Source organism: Rattus norvegicus, chromosome X (genome assembly GCF_021556685.1).
Source record: "Rattus norvegicus strain SHRSP/BbbUtx chromosome X, alternate assembly SHRSP_T2T, whole genome shotgun sequence".
Taxonomy (NCBI): domain Eukaryota; kingdom Metazoa; phylum Chordata; class Mammalia; order Rodentia; family Muridae; genus Rattus; species Rattus norvegicus.
The window spans coordinates 115,104,498-115,128,026 of NC_141554.1; the positions used below are offsets into that span (position 1 = coordinate 115,104,498).

Consider the following 23,529-nt stretch of genomic DNA (forward strand, 5'->3'; position numbering starts at 1 on the left):
TTTGTCTTTGAGATCAGAGAGAGGATGCAGCCGTTCCTAATCACAGGGTCTCAGGATTGACCATGAAAGTGAATGGCTGAAGTGTGGTAATGGAGAGAAGACCATGGAGTTGTGGAAAGATTCTTCCAGAAACATGTAGCAGTGAGCAAGAATTAAGAAGACAGAGGTGTGAGAGAGTGGTACCCAGCCAGGTATAGGTATGTCAGAGAGAAAGGACCGCCATCCATCATCTGTAGTTGATGGTGGAGGGGAGGAATGCTGTGTATCACCTTGGCAGTTGTGGGGTTTTAGTGTAAAGGGGGAGGACCAGCCATCTGGAAAGAGCGATGAAAAGCAAGCAAGAAAGCACCGCTTTATCAAGCATGGTCTCATGGAGTTAGAGAGAGGAGACCTACAGGGACAGGTCTGTTGGGTAAGAACAAAAGTTTGAGTCAGGTGTGCTGCACACCTATAATCCCAGCCCTTGGGAGGCTGAGAACAGGGGATTTCTGCCAAGAAAGATCAGCCTTGGCTACAAGATCCTGTCTCAAAAACAAAACAAAACAAAACAAAACTGAAAAGGCACAGGAGGCTGCTCAAGGTATTCAGAGACAAGACCAAGAATGTAAGGGGTTTGGCTTTCTATGTGGCTGTCTATTTTGACACCTTTTCCCAGAATTTACTTCCTTGTTTTGTTCAACAGGAAAACCTATTTTGCCACTTTGCTCCTTCATAGTTCCTTTCCTGAAATTGTCATGGCAAAGAGCACCAGTGGCTCGCACATTTCTGAACTTCGTGGGATGTGTGTCTTGATTTTGCTATCCCCTCACCCCCCACCCCAGGAGAAGGATATCCTCACTGGAATTGTCTGTGGTTATGAAAACGGTTTGTGTCTGCACCGTCTAATACGGCAGTCATTGGGCAGGTGTGGCTATGGAGCACTTGAAATGCAGCTTACATAAATGAGGAGATGGATCTTTGGTTGAATGCATTTAAATATCTGCTGCTGCATGTGTCTAGTGGCCAGTACCAATGAGAACACATTAAACATTGCTGGTCCTTCTTTAACTGTGTTCTCTCAATTTCTAGGACACCTCTCTTCCAATTCCAGTTCTATGGCTGCTTCTGGAGTTTGGTCCTCAAGCTCATCTTATGGGTCTTATTTTTTTCTAGCCACCTAAATATTGCTGTTTTCCAGACCCCTGTTAGCCTTGTTTTGTGGATTCTTCTTTGTGAGTTTTAGCTACACACCAATCTGTATTCTCAAATCATTTTCCTCTTCTAAGCTTTAGACCCTGGGTAGCCATAAGCCGATGGGGGCAACTGCGGGTGTGGGTTATAGCATTCAGTGTTGTACCCTAGCCTGAGCTCCTTTCTCCCCTAAACCTCCTGTCAATTCTTGAAGTCATAGACCAGGAAGTCCCTAGGTCTGGCCAAGTGCCAAGCCATCTGTGTCCCCCATGGCAGTATCTGAGTCTGTCTTCAGTTCTGTTTCCCTCTGGTCCACTGTCTCCACTGATGCTGGAGCCATCCAGCTGGCGGAAACGTGGATCTGACCTTTTCATCTCTTAACAATCTTTCAGTGACCTCTCATTGTATAGGATAAAGGCCAGGTTCTCTGGCCTGGATAACAAGGCTCTTCCTTTATCGGGTCCTGTTTTCTTGTCTGTCCAGCTACCTACTGACACATGAGACTTCTTGCATTCTTGTGCTCTCCTGTAACAAGGAACTGCACGTAATTGCACACAGACAGCACGCCGCTGACATCTCGATACCTTTTCTCAGGCTATGCCTTCGGCCTAGAGTGTTCCTTCTGTCATGTCCTACACCAGGTGCTTCCTTTTGTTCAAATCTCCTGAACTCCGACCCTCTTCGGTTTTCTTCCCTTCCTATGGGCCCTGACCATGCTTCCTTCACCATATCAGCTCTTCCATTTGTCAATTGCCATTTGTCAACTGCAGCAGATTGTCAAGGACAGGAGCTGGCCAAGATTGTTTCCCCACTTTTACCGTGGAGTCCAGTGTACATCATAGATATTGAATGAGTGGGTAGCAAGAGTAAGTCAGTTAGCTGAAGGAAGCAGCAAGATGGGGTAATAGCAGGCTCCCCTACCCAGAGTGGAGTCCTTGGTATTATCCTCTGTGAGTGAGAGTGTGGGAGGAGAGAAAGATCCTTAGGGGGACCCTTTGGGGGTCTTCTCTACTGCTAGAGCAATTGCCAGGCTCCCGGTACTCCTACGGCTTCCTTCTGGCAGAAATCAATTTAACAGAGACTCTTATTTTGGTTTCCCTCTACCTTTACTCACGATGTGCTGCTAGCCTCCTGGGATAGAAGATGCTAGCAGAAAAATGTCACTTTCTTAAAGTAGAAAAAAGAAGAGGTTTATGATGTGTCAAATTTTCCTGAAAGCGGTTTGGTTTCTGCTTTCCTTTTGACAAAAAACTGGTTCTTCACTGGGATCATCCCAAGGGCCACATCCAGATATCCAGTGAAGAGAATTATGGGGTTTACGTACAGTATGTATGTATCCCTGTGGGTTGGGTTATCAGTGTATATAGGGCTTTTTTATTTTTATTTTTTGAAGAATTGGAATATTGGATCATGTTTGCCACAGGCAGTCTCCCTTCACAGAGGAGGTGTCCATTTTCCCAGAATGCCCTTTGTCTTCCTGCCTGTGTGAGTTTGGATGCCTGTGATCCCTGGGACAACAAGAGCTCCATGCTAGGCTAGCTGCTGGATCTGCTTTCTGTAATGTCTTATTCCACCTCTCAGCCCTGAGAAGGCTACTTGCCTCTAGTCCCTACACCGGAAAACAGCTTTGAAGGAAGTCTGATTTGCCCAGGGTCATTCCCGAGGGGAACAAGAGGCTGTCTGATTCCCGCCGTGACTCCGCCCCCTCCAGCCTTTGTTGTTAAGACACCACATTGTATTTTCTTTCATGTCTGTACTGTTTGATGTTCTGCCTTTTATATTTGTTGTTACTCACCTGGGACTGGTTTCTTCATGCGTGGACAATCTGATTGCCATTTGAATGGCAGGGGACGTGTACACAACATTGAAGCATTGTAGTTTATTTAACCTATCTCCCTAGTTGGTTTGTTTCCAGTTTCTCAACATTATAGAGAACACAAGTGTGAATATCTTTTGTGCAGATAAGGGAGGTGTGTGGGTTGGGTTTTATAAGTATTCGAAGCTAATCTTCAGGGTACTACTAGCCTTGAATCGATGTTATCTTTTATGATTCCTTAGCAACTCTGGACCACCGCTTTGCTGAGTAGTGGGCATTGCTTCAGTGTCCACTGTGCATCCGGGGCTGAGGTGCAGAAGAGCTTTAGGGAGAGCCCTTCCCTCTGGCAGTAGTTAGTCTGGTTGGGACAGATGATGCAACAGAGAAGCGATAGTGCAAACATGGGGCTATGTGGAGGCTCAGTGAGGACACCAAGAAACCTGTCCCCTGATAGGATCTGAATGTCCCTTTCTCACCACAACAGGGGAAGAAACAGCTGTCCTGGGCTTGAACCTTGTCCTCTCCTTCCTAAGGACTATGGCTGCTGACCTGGCTCCTGGCCAAGGAGACACACACACACACACACACACACACACACACACACACACACACACACACACACACATGTTCAAGTTCATCCTGGCATCATCAGGTCATCTGGTATCTGAGGCTTGACTGCCATTCCACTGCATTGGGAATGGTGGGAAAGGGGACTGTGGGCAGGTCACAGAGAATGAAAAGACAGCTGAGAAAGTGATGCATGGAGGCTTTGCAGTGGCATGTCTGACGGCCTGGGCACCTATCAGCCTTGCATCCTCTTCATCCTCCGCATGTCCTCAGAAACCGGGGCGACAACATGGTATCCAGGTCACACTCCCTTATCAGACAGACCGGTGTGTACACTCCCAGTGTAATCACTCGGTGCATCATTACCAAGCAAGTGCTGTGTTGGCTCTTGGGACGACAGAGAAGGTTCTTGACTTTGTAGAACATTGGGTCCCAAAGGCATGTCCAACCCATGGGCCAAATGTGGCCCAAGATAGCTATAAATATATCCTGACACAAAATCACAAACCACAGATACTTCAGCATGTCCAGACTGAACTTTCCAGGATCTCCCAGGGGGGATTTGACTACCTACACCTTCTAGGCTCCAGTGCCCACAGTGTTCCACATGGTGCACTGTGTGGTCACTGCAGGCCACACTCCCTTATCAGACAGACTGCCCCCATTACATTTTCCCTGTTACTATACTGAATTCTTCTTATTTTATGTATAAGTTTTATGTGCATGTGAGCAAGATGTATATATGTGAGTGTGGGCATGCATGTACCACAAACATGCATGTAGAGTTAGAGGGCCATTCATGTTATGCAACACCATGGGGACATGGTTCATCAATGGGAGAGTCAAAATTTGAACCTAAATTCATCTGACTTCCACATACACATGTTCAACTACCCTGTTGCCCTAGACGCGAAGACAGTTGCAATTTTATACTTTTGGTTGTGAGCCTAGCCTTTAACGTCTGAGCCATCTCTCCAGCCCCAGTTGCAATTTTAAAAATTGATCCTAAGGCTTCTAGTCTTCTTTGCTTCTATCTTCTTTCCCGTTTTTAAAAGTTCTAAATCACCTTTAATAATCATGAAATTACTGTTAGAATGCAACAGAAAGCGCTCTAATGGTACAATATCCACTGGCAGAAATGGGTTAAAACAGGGCTAGCATGGTTCCTGGCTATGCACCAGGACCCGTGGGAGAGGCTGTGATTGAGAAGTGAGACACCAAGCCTGCTGCAGCTGTGGCTGTGACCTCAGCACCTGCACCCCTTGTGAGCAGAGGAGAAGTGGGTCACTAGTCCTCTTGGCTCACCGTCTCCCCTCTTCCTCCAGGTGCTTACACCCCAGAGCCCCTCAGCAATTTCCACTGGGCTCTTCTCTCGACTGGCCTCATGTTCTTTTACCACTTCAGCATCCTGCAGATCCTCGGCCTGGTAAGTTTGCTGAGATCCCCTCCTTTCCCCTTTGTCTGGAGTTCTTCATAAATCTTGATAATCCTGGTTGGTGCTGTTGTATCATTTTGTTTTGAAAAATACACGATGCTAAAGGCCAGGACATCAGATTGTTGTGTCTGGGATGTTGATTTATGATCCAAAGCCTTGGCCTCTCTGAAGAGTTTTCTGAATCCTTCAATAATGGCCGTTCCTTCATTTCTGAAGGCAAGGATATCCTGCACTCATGGCTACTTGATCTAAAACAACTGACCTATAACTGGCAAGTGCTTTGCTGGGGACCTCCTGGCCATGTAGGACCCTTACTTGGTTGCCCCGGGCTTTGTGATGGCCTCTGATGTTGGGTGTACTCTGGGCATGCTCTCAAGTCCTTGAGGAGACCTTTCAGCTGTGTGGCCAGTAGATGTGAGGTGCCGGGAGCCCCAGAGCACTCTATAGTTTGAGAACTGCCCGGAGTATGGAAAATGGCTGGCCTCAATGTTGAATTACCCAGAGTCCAATAGCGTCGATAATGCATGGATATGGTGTTGAAGTGAGGATGGAGAGCTCATTGCTGGGGGGGAGGGCAGGGAATTTTCCACGTCATGTGACATGACACAAAAGCCCAGCTTCCTTGAGAGATGGTGAGGGCTTGTCTCTAATGTGAGCGAGCTCTTAAGAGCTCTTGAGGGCAGGTGTTAACGGCTGTCTTTGGGTCAGGGATGCCATAGTTGGTTTTGTGCAGTTGGCATTAGTGTAGTGTTAGTTATGTGCAGCCTTGTGCGGCCTTGCATGATAAGGGCATGAAGCCGGATGTCCCCAATGCCTCTGTTGAAGCATTCACGTTTCTCTTCCTTGCTCTGGTTTGCCGGAGGTAGCCGGGGTTCTTTGCCAGTAGTATGAATGCTGCCTGTGCTTGTGGGAAGATTCAGCATGATTCTGCCCTGCACACCCACTGCTCCATACCTCTCGCTACTCCCCACCGATATGTGTGCTCATGTCATACATGCTATGTTCTGCTGCACCTCCCACCAGGAAAGCTCTATTCACCCACTCCTCCCCATTAACCCTTGTCCATCTTCTCATGAGTCCATTCAAGTGCCACTTCCCTCAACAGAATCTTCCGTATGCTCCTCAGACCTCCTCGTGGCATGTCAAGCTTAGGGAGCACTGTCTAGCTTGAGGTCATATGCAGTCAACTGATGGCCCTTGCTACTTGGAGACAGGAAACCATGCAGTTAATGGATTTTTCAAAATCCCATAGTATCTCTCCAGGAGCTAGACACATGACCAACACTTAGGCATGAAAATGGACTCTGGGCCCAACTGGAAAGCAAGACTGAGCACAACTGAACAGCTTTTCTCCAGGACAGTGACCCATCACCTGCTCAGAGAGCCTAAAGCAAAGAAGCCCCTTTATGAACAGGCGGGGATTGGTCAATCCCTCCTTGTCTAGTCACCCCTAGGGAGAGATGGCTTAACTGGCAGTAGCCAGAAGAAGCCTCGGGATGGCGAACGCTCACTTTACCTCCCTTGTCCCTGCAGGTCACCGAAGTGAATTTGAACAACATGCTGTGTCCGGCCATCTCAGACCCATTCTACGGCCCCTGGTATCGCATCTGGGCCTCGGGACACCAGACTCTCATGACCATGACCCACGGGAAGCTGGTCATCCTGTTCTCATACATGGCTGGGCCCTTGTGTAAATATGTGCTGGATTTGCTCCGGCTTCCAGCCAAGAAAATAGACTGAAGGTGCTTGGATTTTTGTTTTGTTTTAGTTTTGGGTTTTTTTGTTTTGTTTTGTTTTGTTTTGTTTCGTTTCTCCCTGAGAAAGCAAATCCTGACTTGATTCAGAGAATACCCAGCTCTTGACAAAATCATTGGAGAGGGCAAACAGAATACTTGGTTTATTTCCTCCCCCCCTTCTCTGTCCCTTTCTTCCACTACTCTTCCCTCCCCAGCTCCAACCCTTGGATGACTCTTGGTGCCCAGGGAAGGTGCTGGGGGCTGGAGCTTACTTCTTCTCCTCCCCTGGGTTCTGGGTCCCTACTGTGCCCCACTCCGTCTGCGTGGCCTTACCCAGGGAAATGGTAGTTAGTGGCCCCTTTCATACGGCTTGTTGGTGCTTTTAACAACAGCTGGTTGAGGAAGGAGGGGGCAACAAGCAGTAGTTCCTCCAGCATCCCAGCCATAAAATAGTGTTGGGTTCATGTCTCTACTGCCAGGGACCTCCAGGCTCATGCTGGAATCCCCTTTAATCTCCAGCATAGCCCCCACCAGAAGGGGACCAAGGCCTTGCTTCTACACCAGCCGCAAGCCCAGAGCCAAGGGACTTCCCAGTTCACAGCCAAAATATGATTCTTCCAGTGACTGGTGTCCCATGACTGAAAGCAGGGAGCTACCCAGCCACTCCTTCTAGGGTGCCGCCTGGGGTAGATGGCAGCAACGCGCAGCCAAAGGGCAAGATTCTGTACAGGGGTGTGGAAGATCTGTTGCCACAATGAATCTGAAAGAAAGAGGGTAAAGGTGTACATAGTACCAGGCTGAACCACCCTGTCCCCCAGGGGGAAAAAAAACAAACAAACCAAACTTTCCCTATGAAAGCTGAGGTCAGATCCCCATCCGACATGAGTGTAGAAAGGAAGAAATCAACTAAGTCAAGTGGCAACTTGAGAAAGCTGTGATCTGAATCACATTCTGTATCACAAGGATAATAGACAGTGTTCTAGTCTCAGCTGCCCCTTGAACCATCCTCATTGTCTGTGTATGTGTCTGTCTGTTTTTCTGTCTGAGGCAGCTTCATGGAAGAACAAGCTGGAGTTGGGGCTTGGGTGCAGTTTGGCTGTTTGTCTTTTGGATGTTTGAAATGGGGGAAACCCTCACTTTTCTCTAAGGTACTATCGAGCCATTCCTGGCACTTAGAAGACATGGCCATGGTTCCTGAAGGCAGTTTTATGAGGATTAGATTTCTTTCGTGTAGCTTGACTCTACTCAAGTGTTCTATGTGGGGAGACGTCACTGGTTTTGCAGCTTGACAATGTCCAAAACCCACATGTAGGTTGAAAGGGAACTGCCTGGGCCCCATAGGTAGAGGTTCAAGTGCTCGGAAGAGAGGAGCTTTGGTTGAAAGGTACTTGGTTGTGTGTGAACCACACAAATGGTACCAGTGTCTGTGTATTTGCTGACTCCTCGTCAACTTCTAGTAGAAAGAGATTTGATTAGGAATAGAAATGTTTGTACCATGACCACCCCATTGTCTTGTACCAGATGCAGTATTCAGTGTGAGTTTGTGGGTATTAGGCCTATGCTGACCTTCAGTGGCTTGGTGGTCATGGTTTTACAAGATGGATTTGCAGGGGAAGCAACTGCAGGAGAGCAAATGGAAACTAAGAGAAGCCATTCTGGGAGAGGCCGCCTGGCCATGAAGTGATCTAGTCTGAGGTACTGAAAACAGGCAAGAACTCTTAGTATGCTTGCTACCCTTGATTTCCTGCCATGGCATCTTCACCCTCTGCCATCTGTGAGGGCCATGCCAAGCTTCCCTTGCTGTCTCTTCAGGTACTGACTAGCCCTGCTCACTCATAGAAGTTGGTGGATGAATAGATTGCAGGAACGCCGCCCTGGCCTGTAAGAGTATGGAGAGGTCATAGGAGGGGAGTCCATGGGGCCTGACAGAGCTGTTACCACAACATGTTGCTGCTACCTGCAGTGATGGACGGCCTCAGCTGAGGGGACCAACTCCAGAATGCCACAGAAGTGGGAGTGCCATACACACTTCTTTCCCATCTGAGGCTTCATGGTCCAGGTTGCCAGGCACCTTGGGTCTCCCTATATCATCAGTCTGCTTTCGTGCCAGCTCAGCAGACCATTTTCTGGTAGTCATTTCTGGTGCTCAGAGGAAGAGAGGAAACCCAAAGCCATGTTGCCTGGCATGGCTCATACATAAGGAAGCTAAATGAAACATTGTCGCTCCTTCAACAGACTCCATAGGGAGACAGCCTGGTTGTGAGAAGTTGGAGAACAGGGAACCTCTTCACTATCTATAGATCTCACTCTTACCTTGGTCCAAACCTACATGGAAAGAGGTAACCTGCCTAGGCTCTTACAACTTTGCCAAGGGAGTTGTCCCTAGGTACGTCCAGCTGGTACCCTCTACTGTCTGTAGTACAGGGACAGAGAAGACAGTTTGCCCTGACATTGAAGCTTCTCCTTGGGCCTGTCATCCCCTTACCACCTTAGCCAAAGTTTTATATGTGCTCGACCATCATGTGTGAGCTCTGTGTCTGTTCGAGAGAGCTCAGAGAGGTAGCTAGCAAGAAGGAACGGTGTATCTTCAAGCCCTCATTGTCTGTGGTCAGGGGGCTGCACCAACAAGTACAGTTGGCTAAGCCAGCTTCTCTGATTATAGGTCCTTCCTGGCCCCAGTGTTTGCTTGTGTATATAAAAGACTTGGCCCAATGTCTTCTCAGAAGCCTAGCAGCATGTTCTTCTGTTATCCTGTGACAAGCTGTGGGGTTGGGGAGCCACTACCCACCTCTCTAAGTCTGTCTTCTGTCTTTTTGTAAAATTCTTTGTACCTGTGGGGGTGGTCTATGGGGTCTATGTGGGCTAAGTAGGGTTGGCTATGCACTTTATTCTATGGTTCCTCAGCCTACCTGTCAGACCATCCCTTTTGCTGTAGCCTCTGTCAGGGGTTTGCTATGTGTGATCATGGATAATTCAGAGTTTCGTGATGTAATTACAAGTTTCTCTCAGATAGTTCAATGTCAGCAGAGCTCTCTATACAGTGGACCCCGGGGTTGGGGAATGCCCTGAGCTGTGCTGGGCTGGGTGCTCAGGAGTTGGCAAAGGACCCCTTTTAACTTTCCTGCTGCCAAAAAGATTTCTTTGGGAATTCTGTCACCTGTCCTTTTTGGGACAAGGGTTTCTTAATGGTTTCTACTGTAAGGGAGGCGGGGTGGGGGGGAGTAAAGGAGGAATTCAGATGCTCTTGGACAAGACACTGCTTCTGGTTTTAGTGAGCCAGGACCAAGCCTCAGGAAGTTCCCAAACCAGACTAGGAAGGAGTGCCCTATCTCCTCCTGGCCCAGCCATCTCTGGGGTAAAAGTCCATTAGAGGAGTCAGGCTTCCTCTGGTATAGGCAACGAGTTCGCTATGCACAGGAAGACCGAGTTGCTTGCCGTTGCCCTTGTTTGTGACACTTGTACACTGATTTGCCACTCATGGCACTGAGCAGACACCCATCCCTACTCAATGAAAAACGAATCAAAAACAAAAGTCCTTTGAAGCCTAAGATGATGTTTTGGAAAACTCTTGATTTATTTTGGTGTCAACGTTATGTTAGATTTGAAAGCATTTTTCATTTATTTGATGTAATTGTAGCGAAAAGAACAGGATTGAATGGTGTACAGTTATTTCTTCTGGGACATTTCACCGATGTCCTGTCCTCCATCCTTCTTCTCAAGCTGAGACTGCCGTGTACTATCACCCTAATGTACAGGGCTCTTCTGAGAGCCCCTCTGTGAACTCTCTCGATGGCAGCCAAATCGAGCCTCTTTGTCAGGCTGCTTCTGGGGCGTTCATCCCCAACCCCTCCAGTCTACCTCCCCTCTTCGGGTGTTTTTGTAATGTGCTTTCTCTGTTTTGTAAAACCCCTTTGATTGTAATGAAGTGGTTTCTGCAGCCACCTTTTGGAAATAAATGGCCCTTAATTTGTGTACTTAGCATTTTGAATCTTAGCCTCAGGTGTTTCTGCTGTTGAAGATTCCTGAATGAAAAGGAACCCTCCCATGGGACTTATTGTTACAATGTTTTCTTCATTTACTGTTATTAAAAGATTTATGAGAATTCGGGACTCCTGGCCTTGCTTCTCAGAACCCTCTCAAGAAGGCTTTGCAAAGTAGACAAAAAAAGGTCATTTGTTGGCTTTGTGTATCATAAAGCAGCCAACCCTCACCCAAGCCAGGACAGCAGGGCTCTCAGCACAGCTTGGTCCTGTGGACATAACAGTGACTTGGCTTGACTTCCCACACACTGCCCACTTCCACCAAGGTTCCTGGGGCCCGCCAGGCCATTTGTTCTAAGGGGAGCTTATCAGTTAGGGACATAGGCTCTATTCTCTAGGCTAGGCTAGATGGCTGAGGGCAACAGTGCAGCCTTAAGGCTCTGGAGATGGCTCAGTGAGTAAAGTGTTGGACAGTCAAGAGCCTCTGAGTTTGAATCAACAGTAGAAGGCAAGTACAATAGCATGAACTTAAAACCCCAGCCTCTGTGAGTGGAGACAGCTTTCAGGACCTTGCTGGCCAGTCAATGTGACCCTATGAGTTTAGTAAGAAGAGCCTGTTCAAAAAATGTAGTGACAAGAGGAGATATAGAAAGGCCATTCATCTTCATCTCTGATCTCTGAACGAACTCAAATGTGTGTGAGCAAGTGGACACACACACACACACACATGGTGGAGAGAAAGAGAGAGAGAGAGAGAGAGAGAGAGAGAGAGAGAGAGAGAGCCCTCCCTGTCCCCCATACCCAAGAATGCTCCTTTGAAACATTGACTCCTGGCCCACAGTCCTAAGATGTCCTTCAAGTTAGCAGTGTCCATGCTGGGTTAGACTGTCCTTGGGGAAGAATGAACAGATAATGGTGTCCTTTGGGAACAGCCAGCTGTGCTTATCAAAGGTCCTCTGCCTGTTATGCTGATGCTGCCACCTCTAGAAGGGAGACAAAGTGACAGTCAGTGCCAGCGCATCTCCTCTTACCCCCCCCCCCCCAGAACCCCATCGGCCAGGCATTGGCTGTAAAGCATGCAGGAAATGACTGCCTTGGTTATTTCTCTACTTGCCGCTCAGGTGCTCGCTCTGCAAAGCAATAGCTACAGCTGGATGATAGGCCTACACGTGTAATGCCTCTCCATATTTTCCTGAAATACTCCCCATTGGATGCTCTGGGAGTTGATTGGCAATGTGGTTCCTGCATACGGGAAGAACCCGAGTCAAGTGAGGCTCAGGAAGAAGCAAGGATCTAGAAACTAGAAATATTAGATGCTCCTCCTGGGCTCAACTGCCTTTTTGGTGTGCTAGATTGCTGGGGAGACCATGACTTAGGGACCCAGCTGTTGGGGTTTGGGGGAGATGACTTAGTGGATGTGAGTTTGCTGTAAAAATATGAAGACCTGAGTTCCCATATCTAGCATCCATGTAAAAAAAGCCAGGCTTGGCTAGATGGTCCTGTAACTCCAGCACTGGTAAGAAGGAAACAGGAAGACTTCTGGGGCTCACCATCCTGCCAGCCTGGCGGAACAAAGGTTCAGCTGACATGGCAAAGCCTCATTCAAAGTCAGTCTGACTGGTCCCTCCCAGTCAGTGTTGTGCATAGATTTGAGATAGTCCTCTGGAGATAGCTAAGTTACTGGGCTGAGGGGCTTCTAAGCCTTCCAGAAAGGTAGTAGGAGCTATTACTCAAGTTGACAGTAGACACCTTCCACAGCACACTCCCTAACCTTGATCCTGGTACTCGTTGTGTTTCAGATGGCTAGGATTCCCAGCATCTTCCAAGGCACATCTCAGTAATAAAGATGTCCACTTCCTATCTTTGCCAGGGTCAAAGGGCACGAACCATTGAGCTAGTCTACAGTTCAGTAATCCCAGCCCCACCACTGTCCCAGCCACCAGCTTTCTCTGCTAACTTTGGTCCTTCACCTCATTTTCACCAGGGGTTTTCAGAGGTGGTACTAGCCTGCCTCTGCTGTCTCCACTTTCTTGTTCCCTCATAGCCAAGAGCACAACCTATTTATTTTTTTCACATACAGCCTATGCCTTCCAGCTTTAGGTCTCACGGGAACTCAGGCCTATACATCTTGGCCATACCTTATGTTTAGAGTGTGCCGGAGTGGACAGGTTCATAAATGCTATGTATTTATGGCCTGAGTGGGCATTGACAGGGGGCTCAGGGTTGGGGGATTAAGAACGGCAATGCTGAGGTCTGACTCAAGCCCTTAATTCCAAGCTAACTTTTCTGTTGTTGTTCTTACTTTAAGCTTCTAGGGGCTGAGTCATCTCTTTGACCTGACAGTCTATACCAGTGCTTTTATGAAACCTTTTAAGACATCTAAAAAGCACAGAGAATAACAGCTAAATCCAACTTAAGGGAGTGAACATTACCAGTGCAATTGCAGCTCTCCCTTCCTCCAGACAGTTAGAAATCATTCTCCCACACTTCATAGATTCTGAGGCAATACCTTAGAGGGCCCTTTCTGGGGATGAGGGATAGGGGCCAGAGTAGTTGGCCTCTCCAGTTCGTCATATAGCTTGTCCTCAGAGTAGCCATTAGCAGCTCCTGAGGTTTTTCTGCACTCACCCACTGTACCTTTATGTGCCCCATGTTGTGGAAGTTTGTGGGAGTGCGATGTGTGTAGAAGAGGTGGGATCTTCATTTTTAATGGACTTTTCTCTATTTTGTCATGTCTTAATATAATGCAGAATGTACCTCATGATCAATGACATGCAACCCCTTTTTCTTTCAGTGGTCTATAAGAGACATTTTAGAACCTAAAACGCGTTAGCGTCACTTTAAATACTGTGACTGTTTCCTCTTCCTTCCTCCTTCACAGAAGCTACCTTCCTGTTGCAGAAAAACAGTATGTGAGACACTACCAACACACATTTAGCACGTAACATTACGGTTCTGGCTGGATGTCGTAGCCCAAGTCTAAAATCCTAGTACTCGGGATTCTCACACTTGGAATGCTGAGGCAGGAGGATTGTAAGTCAGGAGGACAGCCTAGGTTTCATAGCAAGACCCCCATGTCAATGAAAGAACACATAAACCCAAGATTGTCTTCTTTCTCTACCGGCACCCATGAGGCCGGTCAAGCTTTCTGCTTGTCTGAGGGGTTCACTTGGTTGAACTGTCTCCCACGACAGGTGGTTTGTAGGTCACAACAGTGAGTGCACCTGCCTCAGGAAGACTGGCTGTGCCAAATGATGCAGAGGGAGGAAGCCAGACCAGGCCAGCTCCAAAAGCTTTTTTGTTATTGTTGTTTCTGTTTTATTTTGTTATGTTTTGTTTCTCAGTCACAGCCTCAAAAGATAGCTAGCTCAGTGCGGTTCCCTGAGGAATTTTAAAGTTAGTTAATGCCAGACATGAGGTGAGCTGGCAGCAGTGGGAACACAAAGGCGGGGGAGCCTAGTCTGTCCACAACCTGCTAGGTTGACGAAAGTGGTTGTCCTGCCCACACGGACGAAGGCAATGATTTCCTGGCTTTTCAAGGGAGAGGAAGGGGAGCCAGTGGCTCTTTCAAGGAAGGGCAATGGTTTGACCCGAGGCGGCTTGAACCCTGAGTATTTCCAATAGCCTGAACTGGCAACTGCTAACAGCCTTCTCTCAGTCCTGGCTGCCTCACAACTTAAGCTTGGCCCATTATAACCATCAGGTCATGCTCTTCCAGAAGGAGAAAGGCGTGTCTGTAGCCAACCTGGGATACTTAGAGTGAAGAAGCAGCTTTTGGACATTGTTCCCCCTAGAGGGTTTAGCAAGATCTGATCATCCTGGATTAGAGCTGCCCTCACATAACTGGGTTAAAGTGTTGGCCTACTTAGGCCCCTCCTGCTGTGGCCTCCTTCAAAGCTGATGAGGCCGATTAGGGGGCTATTTCTGAGCACTACTCATGTACCCACAAGCCCGGGAGCAGTCCTCCCCTGACTAGAAAGACAAGAACCATGACAGAGTCGGCCTTGCCTGTGGGAGAGCACTGCTTTCAGACACACCTAGAGTCCTTGGAAAAGAACAAGTAACCCTATGTCAGCTCTGTGCATTTTGATCTTACTAAACCAGACCAACCTATCTGGTTTCTGATATAGGCCTATAAAACCTGACTAACCAACTGACTTTCAGGAATGGACTTCAGTCCTACACCTTTCACTGTTTCTATTCGTCAAGAGAGGTAGTAGGTCATCAACAGAAGGTATCCAGTGACAGTCACTACTCTCCACTTAGCAGATTCTCTGCATTAAGGAAAGCTGTTGTCTTACTCTATCTGAACCTTGCTTTGGTTATCTACAAGGAAGCTGTAACAGCGCTCACTTTGGAGTGTTCTCTAGGACATAAAATGGCCAGCGTACTGCCTCTCAGCATATTTCCATCAGTGCTAAGTATCAGCACTGTCATCACCACCGTAACCATCATCCTCTCTCTCCTCTTCAGTCTCTGGAGCCCAAGCAGCTGGATTTGAACCCCAGATTTTCCATGTTAGGCAGCCATATATAAGGTAGAGCTTGTTTGAGGGTCATTCTTACTTTGTAAAGTGGAAACTTTATCGGGCTATTGGAAAACGGATGCTAGGATTTTCAGTTTACAGGAAGCATTTGATTGGGGTTAGATTGTTATTGTTAAAACGGAAGGATCATGAAGAGTTGTGCCTAAATATGTGTGGCTGTGGGTATGACTATGCCAATCAAGGGATAGTCCGTGCAACGAAATCATTTCATATGATGACTTAAGGGTGGATACAGTTCCCAATACACTTGTCAAACCTAAAGGACACACAAAACCAACAATATACCCTAATACCTGGACTTTGGGGAATAAGTATGTGACAATGTAGTTCTATCAGTTGTTGCAAATGTATCATTCTGGCATGGGATGCTGATAGTAAGGGGGACCGTGAAGGGGGAAGGGTGCTTTCTGTTCAATTTTGCAGGGAAATCCAAACTATTCGAAAAAATAAAATATGTTTCAAAGGAGAAATCAGGAAGGAATGATTAGCTAGATATTAAATATAGTCCCCATGATAATCACTAAGAAAATAACTAAAAAGTGAAACAAGGAAGGAATCAAAGGAATATACTGCAAAAACAAAAACCACATCCAACAGAAAATAAGGTAGTAACAGAAAAATAGAGAAACAAAAAAACCCATAGATAGAAAAGATTGCACAATGGCAGAACTATTTAATTATCATTGCTGGCTTTAAATATAGGTGAAATGAAGTTCACCAACTAAAACACAGATATTGACAGAATAGATTAAAAACCTTCCAGGGATGGGGCTGGGGATTTAGCTCAGTGGTAGAGCGCTTACCTAGGAAGCGCAAGGCCCTGGGTTCGGTCCCCAGCTCCGAAAAAAAGAACCAAAAAAAAAAAAAAAAAACAACCTTCCAGGGCTGGAGAGAAGGCTCAGAGGTTAGCAGTGTATCATATTCTGCCAGAAAGAACCGAGTTTGCATCTCAACACCCATGTTAGGCGACTCAAAACCAACTGCAACTCCAGCTCCAAGAGATCTGACACTTCTGTCCTCTGAAGGTGCCTGCCCACATGTGGCATACATATACATAAATACACGCACACATACCTACCTGCATACATACATACATGTAAAACATACATACATACATACACTTATAAAAACACTTCCATGCAAATAATAACCACAATGAAACTGAAGTGGTAGCTACACTATTATGCAACGATCAGTGTATAAGTAAAAAAGTATAAGAAACAATGTACATTTTTACTGATAAGAATAATCAATAGCGAAGACAGAGCAATTCCAAATAAGGCTCCACGAGAGCCTCCATCGTCTAGCTACATGGTATGCTTTGTCATAAGTAGTTTTTATCACAGCAAAGAATTGGTCTTCCGTTCTGAGTTTGCCATGTGTTTTCATTAAGAAAGTGTTGACTCTTGTCAAACGCTTTTTCTGCTGCCCATGAGAGGATGTTGTTTTTCCCTTGCTCAACAAAAGATTGAAAGGATTTCTCCTAAGAGCAGGAACAAGACCAGTGTATCACACACACCTCTACTATCAACATAGTATTGGGAATCCTAGCCAGAGTAGTTGAGCAACTCTTTGTTCTCCAAGACAGCTTTGTTTCTACTATCATGTTATATGTATATGTAGTATTCCTATCAATGAAGTATATATCATATATAACACATATATAACATATAGATAACACACATGTATAACATATTACTTTAAATATTAGTTTATATATGCATATACATAAATAAAATCTAGCCATCAATTAATTTATGAATTTAAAATATGTGACATTTTCCTTGTTTAGCGAGACTTAATTCTCCACTTGCAGCCATTTCTCTGCAAACATGATTCTACTTTAATCTGTGGCTGAGTGAATTACAGTGTGATATATATATATATATATCACAAAAATATTAATAAAACAAGGACACAGAGCTCAGAAGGAGAATTGTTAGGGGGTCTAATGGATGGCTCGAGGGAGGGGGGAGGAAATGATCGAGGTACATTGCATACAAAGAATAATAAAAAAAAATGGATCTATGGACTGGAGAGATGGCTCAGTGGTTAAGAGCACTTACTGCTCTTCCAGAGGTGCTAAGTTCAAATCCCAGCAACTACATGGTAACTCACAACCATCTGTAATGGGATCCGATGTCCTCTCTGGTGTATCTGAAAACAGCTACAGTATTCTCATATTTAAGAAAAAGACAATAAATTTTAAAAAGTGGATCTATAATGGAAAAAAGAAGGAAAGATATCTAAATTTGGAAATTGTGAAAAGGTAGGGACTGGGAATTTGGTGAGTAAAGCACTTATCACTCAAGCAGGGGGGCCTGAGTTCAGACCACGGAATGTGTATAAAAATGACAGGCATGGGGGCACATACTTCTAATCTCAGCACTGGGAAAGCATAGACCAGAGATCCCTGGGGCTCACTGGTCAGCTAGTTTAACTTTAATTAGTGATCTCCAGGCCAATGAGAGACCCTGTATCAAAGGTGGATGGCAATTCTGAGCATGACACCTGTTGTCCTCTGACATGCACTCACATGAGAGTGAGCGCATGTACACATACAAGGAAAAAGAGTGCTACCTATATGCCGACAGTATCATATTAATATAGAAATGAAATCTAATACGACATAGACACCCAATTACCAGAGTCAATAAATAAATTCAGCAAGATTGCAGGATATAAAAAGCAACACATCAAAATTAATTATGCTTCTGTACGCCTGTAATGAACAATTTGGAAATGAGGAAAATCCTACTCCTGATTGCATGTAAAGGCATTTTGAAAAAACCAGGAGTAAATGTAATCAAGGAGGTAAATGAGTCATGCACAGCAAACAATGAAATATTGCTCAGACGTGTACATAAATATAATTAACCTGTTAGAACGCCGGGAAAATAGTAAGATGGCGACAGTCTCCAACAGCTACTGTTCCCCTCAGAAGTCTCCACGGCCTGCTTCTCTGCAGACTGGGCATGCCGATCCTTAGCTTTATATGCAGATGCTCAGAGTCTTGAATATTTGAAAAAACATTGAAAAACAATTGAAAAAGAGAAAATATCTTATTTTGAAGCCTATTCCAAAGGCATGTCATCAAGGTGATGCAGCACTAGAATAAAAAAGCAATGGAAACATCAAAGTAATCCAAAAGAAACCCGAACACTTAGCATCAATTGAATTTCAGCAAGGAGGCCCAGGCCACTCAGTGGGAGAAAATGGCACTGGGCCAGCCACGTAGACAAACGTAAAGCGATGAAGTTCGAGCAACTACATCCTAGTCAGACAAAAATTAGCTCAACACATCAAATCCTTCAATGTAAAGGCCAAATCGATCCACAAACTCCCAGAAAAATAAATAGGGGAAGTCCTTGGGATCTCTGTTTTGGCAATGAGTTCTTAGGTTTGATAGAGAAAGAGCACAGAGCAGCAATGTCAAAGCTAATACATTTGGATAAAGGCTTAATAGCCTGAGTATGTAAAGAGTTCTTATGGCTTGATAGCAAACAAACAACAACTTAAAAATCAAAGTGTCCAGTTAAGAATCCAGAGCAAAGAACTTGAGCGACAGAAACTTTCCCCAAAGATACACCAAAGCCAAAAATCACTCCACATCCCTAGTCATTAACAAAGTGCAAATGCAAACTGTAATGGGACTGGGTATGGTGGTACACATCTGGAAGGGAGCCAGAGGTTCATGAGTTCCAGGATGGCCTCCATTTCAAGTGAGACCCTGTCTCAAAAAACCAACAGCAACAGATACCAGAAAGACTGGATTTACAAGAAAGAAATTGTCCTTTGGTCACAGCTGTAGGAGCTCCTTGGTGGCTTGGCCTATTGTACATCATGGCCAGCGAGAGCCAGTCATGGGAAAAGGTGTGCACAGTTCATAGCAGCAGGGAGTTCATAACAGACTCAAAGGCAGATGGCAAGGAGCTAGGGTCCTAATACCTACCCCCTTCAGGACATGTCTAACCTTTTAAGCATTCCACCAGTTCCCAGTAGTGTCACAGGCTGGGGACTTGACACATAGACATTTGGGGAACACTTACCCAAACCATAACATTGACATACCACTTCACCTCTGCTAAGATAGCTTTAACTTTAACAAAGGCCTAAGAGTCTATTTCCGAGAAAGGAAAACACATGCACACAGAAACTTGTATAGGACTGTCGATGTGCTTACGGGATGATATGTAAGTGTTTTAATATTCAAAGCTGATGGCTATAAAATATTGAAGACACTAAATGCTACTGAGAATGCATGCTATCAACTGGTAAATTGTATACAATCGGAGTTTCACCTTAATAAAAGAAAATGTCCAATAAAAGAAAATTAAGAGTTTCTTTTTCACTCTCAAGTGCTCTGTGCAACCTTCTCACACAACCTTCTGATAGAACCATCCACAGAGCAAAAAGAGAGTTGCCCACACTTTCCCAGAGTGTGCCGGTATAATATTTATTTGCCCTTCTTCAAGGCTGCAGCCTTTTTTTTTTCTTATTTAAGATTTATAACTTTTTGGATGTTTTATTGGATAGTTTATGTATTTACATTTCAAATGTTATCCCCTTTCCCCTCCCCCTCCTTCCTTTGCTTCTATAAGGATGCTCGCCCTCCCTCCCACCCACTCCCTCCTCACCACCCTGGTATTTCCCTACACTTGGGAAATGAGCCTTCACTGGACCAAAGGCTTCTCTTCCTATTGATGCCAGACAAGGCCATCCTCTGCTACAAATGCAGCTGGAGCCATGGGTCCCTCTTTGGTTGGTGGTTTAGTCCCTGGGAGCTTTGAAGGGTCTGGTTGGTTGACATTGTTGTTCTTCTTATCTTAGCACGTTTGCTACCAGTGCATACTCTGCCCTGGGAAATACTTGTTTTATTTAAATCTCATTCTTTTTTTTTTGTCTTTTTTTTCTTTTTTTTTTATTAACTTGAGTGTTTTTTTTAAATTTAGAGAATACTTTATTAGTTTTTGTAATCAAACCCGCGTAGATAAGACCTTACATATTTAATACAGTGTGTTACCCCTGTACAAATGGAAAAAACTTAAGTTCAACATTTCTAGACCAATATGGCTGTTAATTTCTGTACAGTGCCAACTCAACACAGTAAACGGGGATACTTTTTTCCAAAGTTGACAGCACAGCTAAAGTTTCAAAAAATTCAAATTATATATCTGTATATATATATTTATATTTATATAAAAAGACCAATAATAGCAGTGTGTTATGCATCAACAGCAGCAACAGCTTTTCCAGGTTCTGCAGTCATCTGAACAAAACTGTAGAGACATCCAGCACACTCCATTAAAAAAAAAAAAGTAAAAAAACAAAACCCGAGAAAACAGCACAGTTCTGTTACTCTTGTGGTACCTGGCACCATTTTTTTTTTAATTAGCTTCTCAATCATCATCTGGAAAGAAAACATTCTGAGCAACATCATTAAAAACAGCTCTGATAAAGCACGGTCACTACTACGTATCATAAAGCAGGTACAAGCTATTTTACATCCACAGAGGTATGATACAGTACTGTCCTACATCTATAATACTAGAGGATACAATTTAAAAGGCATTATTTGAGACTTGATTCTACTTTTCCAGCAGAGGGCCCAAATGATGGTGTGACACAGCTTTGTAAAGAAACATACTCTAGACAGGATTTCCTTTCACTAGTGGCACAGTTCTAAGGTTTCATTCTCTCCATGAATGTCAGCTAAAACCGTTATTAAAAAAATGAAATATCCCTAGAACAAAACCGTATAACCACCGGATTCACATGAAGATGACCTAGTGGAGACAAGCTGGACCTCACCTTACCAACAAGCTATCAAATCTGTTATGTTTAAACAGTGAGACCTCCAAGGAAGGAGATGCCAAGTAGTGCTTCCAAGCTTCGGACCACAATCAAACACAGCATCCTTTTCAACAGAAGCAGAAGCTCATCTGAATATGCTCAAGGATGCTGACATCAACATTTAATCATCTCCTCACTCATCCAGGAAGAAGGGGAGATCAGTTACTACTGTACTTTATTGTGTTCAACCAAATCACTATGTTACAAAAATAGCAAGCTGCCATAATAAAAAATAAGGCTCCTCTATCCAGCACCAGATAGCATCATTTTACTTTCAAGCCTAGAAATTGCACACGTGTGTATAAACCAACCGAAGATGAGGATTGAGAGTTCATCTTGGTGGATTTTTCCTTTGATGAATATGAAGTGTCCTTCCTTATCTTTTTTGATGACTTTTAGTTGGAAATTGATTTTATTTGATATTAGAATGGCTGCTCCAGCTTGCTTCTTCTGACCATTTGCTTGGAAAGTTGTTTTCCAGCCTTTCACTCTGAAGTAGTGTCTGTCTTTGTCTCTGAGGTGTGTTTCCTGTAGGCAGCAGAATGCAGGGTCCTCATTGCGTATCCAGTTTGTTAATCTATGTCTTTTTATTGGGGAGTTGAGGCCATTGATGTTGAGAGATATTAAGGAATAGTGATTATTGCTTCCTGTTATATTCATATTTGGATGTGAGGTTATGTTTGTGTGCTTTTCTTCTCTTTGTTTTGTTGCCAAGATGATTAGTTTCTTGTTTCTTCTAGGGTATAGCTTGCCTCCTTATGTTGGGCTTTACCCTTTATTATCCTTTGTAGTGCTGGATTTGTAGAGAGATATTGTGTAAATTTGGTTTTGTCATGGAATATCTTGGTTTCTCCATCTATGTTAATTGAGAGTTTTGCAGGATACAGTAACCTGGGCTGGCATTTGTGTTCTCTTAGGGTCTGTATGACATCTGTCCAGGATCTTCTGGCTTTCATAGTTTCTGGCGAAAAGTCTGGTGTGATTCTGATAGGTCTGCCTTTATATGTTACTTGACCTTTTTCCCTTACTGCTTTTAATATTCTTTCTTTATTTTGTGTGTTTGGTGTTTTGACTATTATGTGACGGGAGGTGTTTCTTTTCTGGTCCAATCTATTTGGAGTTCTGTAGGCTTCTTGTATGCCTATGGGTATCTCTTTTTTTAGGTAAGGGAAGTTTTCTTCTATGATTTTGTTGAAGATATTTACTGGTCCTTTGAGCTGGGAGTCTTCACTCTCTTCTATACCTATTATCCTTAGGTTTGATCTTCTCATTGAGTCCTGGATTTCCTGTATGTTTTGGACCAGTAGCTTTTTCTGCTTTACATTATCTTTGACAGTTGAGTCAATGATTTCTATGGAATCTTCTGCTCCCGAGATTCTCTCTTCCATCTCTTGTATTCTGTTGGTGAAGCTTGTATCTACAGCTCCTTGTCTTTTCTTTTGATTTTCTATGTAGGGTTGTTTCCATGTGTTCTTTCTTGATTGCTTCTATTTCCATTTTTAATTCCTTCAACTGTTTGATTGTGTTTTCCTGGAATTCTTTCAGGGATTTTTGCGATTCCTCTCTGTAGGCTTCTACTTGTTCTCTAAGGGAGTTCTTTATGTCTTTCTTGAAGTCCTCCAGCATCATGATCAAATATGATTTTGAAACAAGATCTTGCTTTTCTGGTGTGTTTGGATATTCCGTGTTTGCTTTGGTGGGAGAATTGGGCTCCGATGATGCCATGTAGTCTTGGTCTCTGTTGCTTGGGTTCCTGCGCTTGCCTCTCGCCATCAGATTATCTCTAGTGTTACTTTGTTCTGCTATTTCTGACCGTGGCTAGACTGTCCTATAAGCCTGTGTGTCAGGAGTGCTGTAGACCTGTTTTCCTGTTTTCTTTCAGCCAGTTATGGGGACAGAGTGTTCTGCTTTCGGGCGTGTAGTTTTTCCTCTCTACAGGTCTTCAGCTGTTCCTGTGGGCCTGTGTCTTGAGTTCACCAGGTAGGTTTCTTGCAGGGGAAAAGTTGGTCCTACCTGTGGTTCCAAGGCTCAAGTTTGCTTGTGGGGTACTGCCTAAGTCCTCTCCGCGGCGGCAGCAACCGGGAAGATCTGCGCCGCTCTTTCCGGGAGCCTCCGTGCACCAGGGTTCCAGATGACGTTTGGTGTTTTCCTCTGGCGTCTGGATGTGCACAGAGTGCAGTCTCTTCTGGTTTCCCAGGCGTGTCCGCCTGTCTGAAGGTTTAGCTCTCCCTCCCACGGGATTTGGGTGCAGAGAACTGTTTATCTGGTCTGTTTGCTTCAGGTTCCGGCGGTGTCTCAGGCGCAGGGGTCCTGCCGCTCCCGGGCCCTCCCCTACGGGAACCCAGAGGCCTTATACAGTTGCCTCTTGAGCCAGGGATGTGGGCAGGGGTGGGCAGTGTTGGTGGTCTCCTCCGCTCTGCAGCCTC

The 23,529-nt window shown here is 45.0% G+C and overlaps 1 protein-coding gene across 23 annotated transcripts in view; it reads left to right on the top strand.

The window, feature by feature from the left end:
- Tmem164 (transmembrane protein 164) overlaps nt 1–23,529 on the top strand; it is a 201,862-nt gene that overhangs the window by 149,965 nt on the left and 28,368 nt on the right. For 9 of the 23 annotated variants that reach the window (XR_015646390.1, XM_087600438.1, XM_087600453.1 and 6 more), the window contains 2 exons: nt 4,879–4,979; nt 6,522–6,730. Coding sequence is in view for 22 of the 23 variants with exons in the window: in XM_087600438.1 (XP_087456564.1) it covers nt 4,879–4,979; nt 6,522–6,728 (308 nt within the window). In the remaining variant the exon portion in view is untranslated. 23 annotated transcript variants of the gene reach the window in all.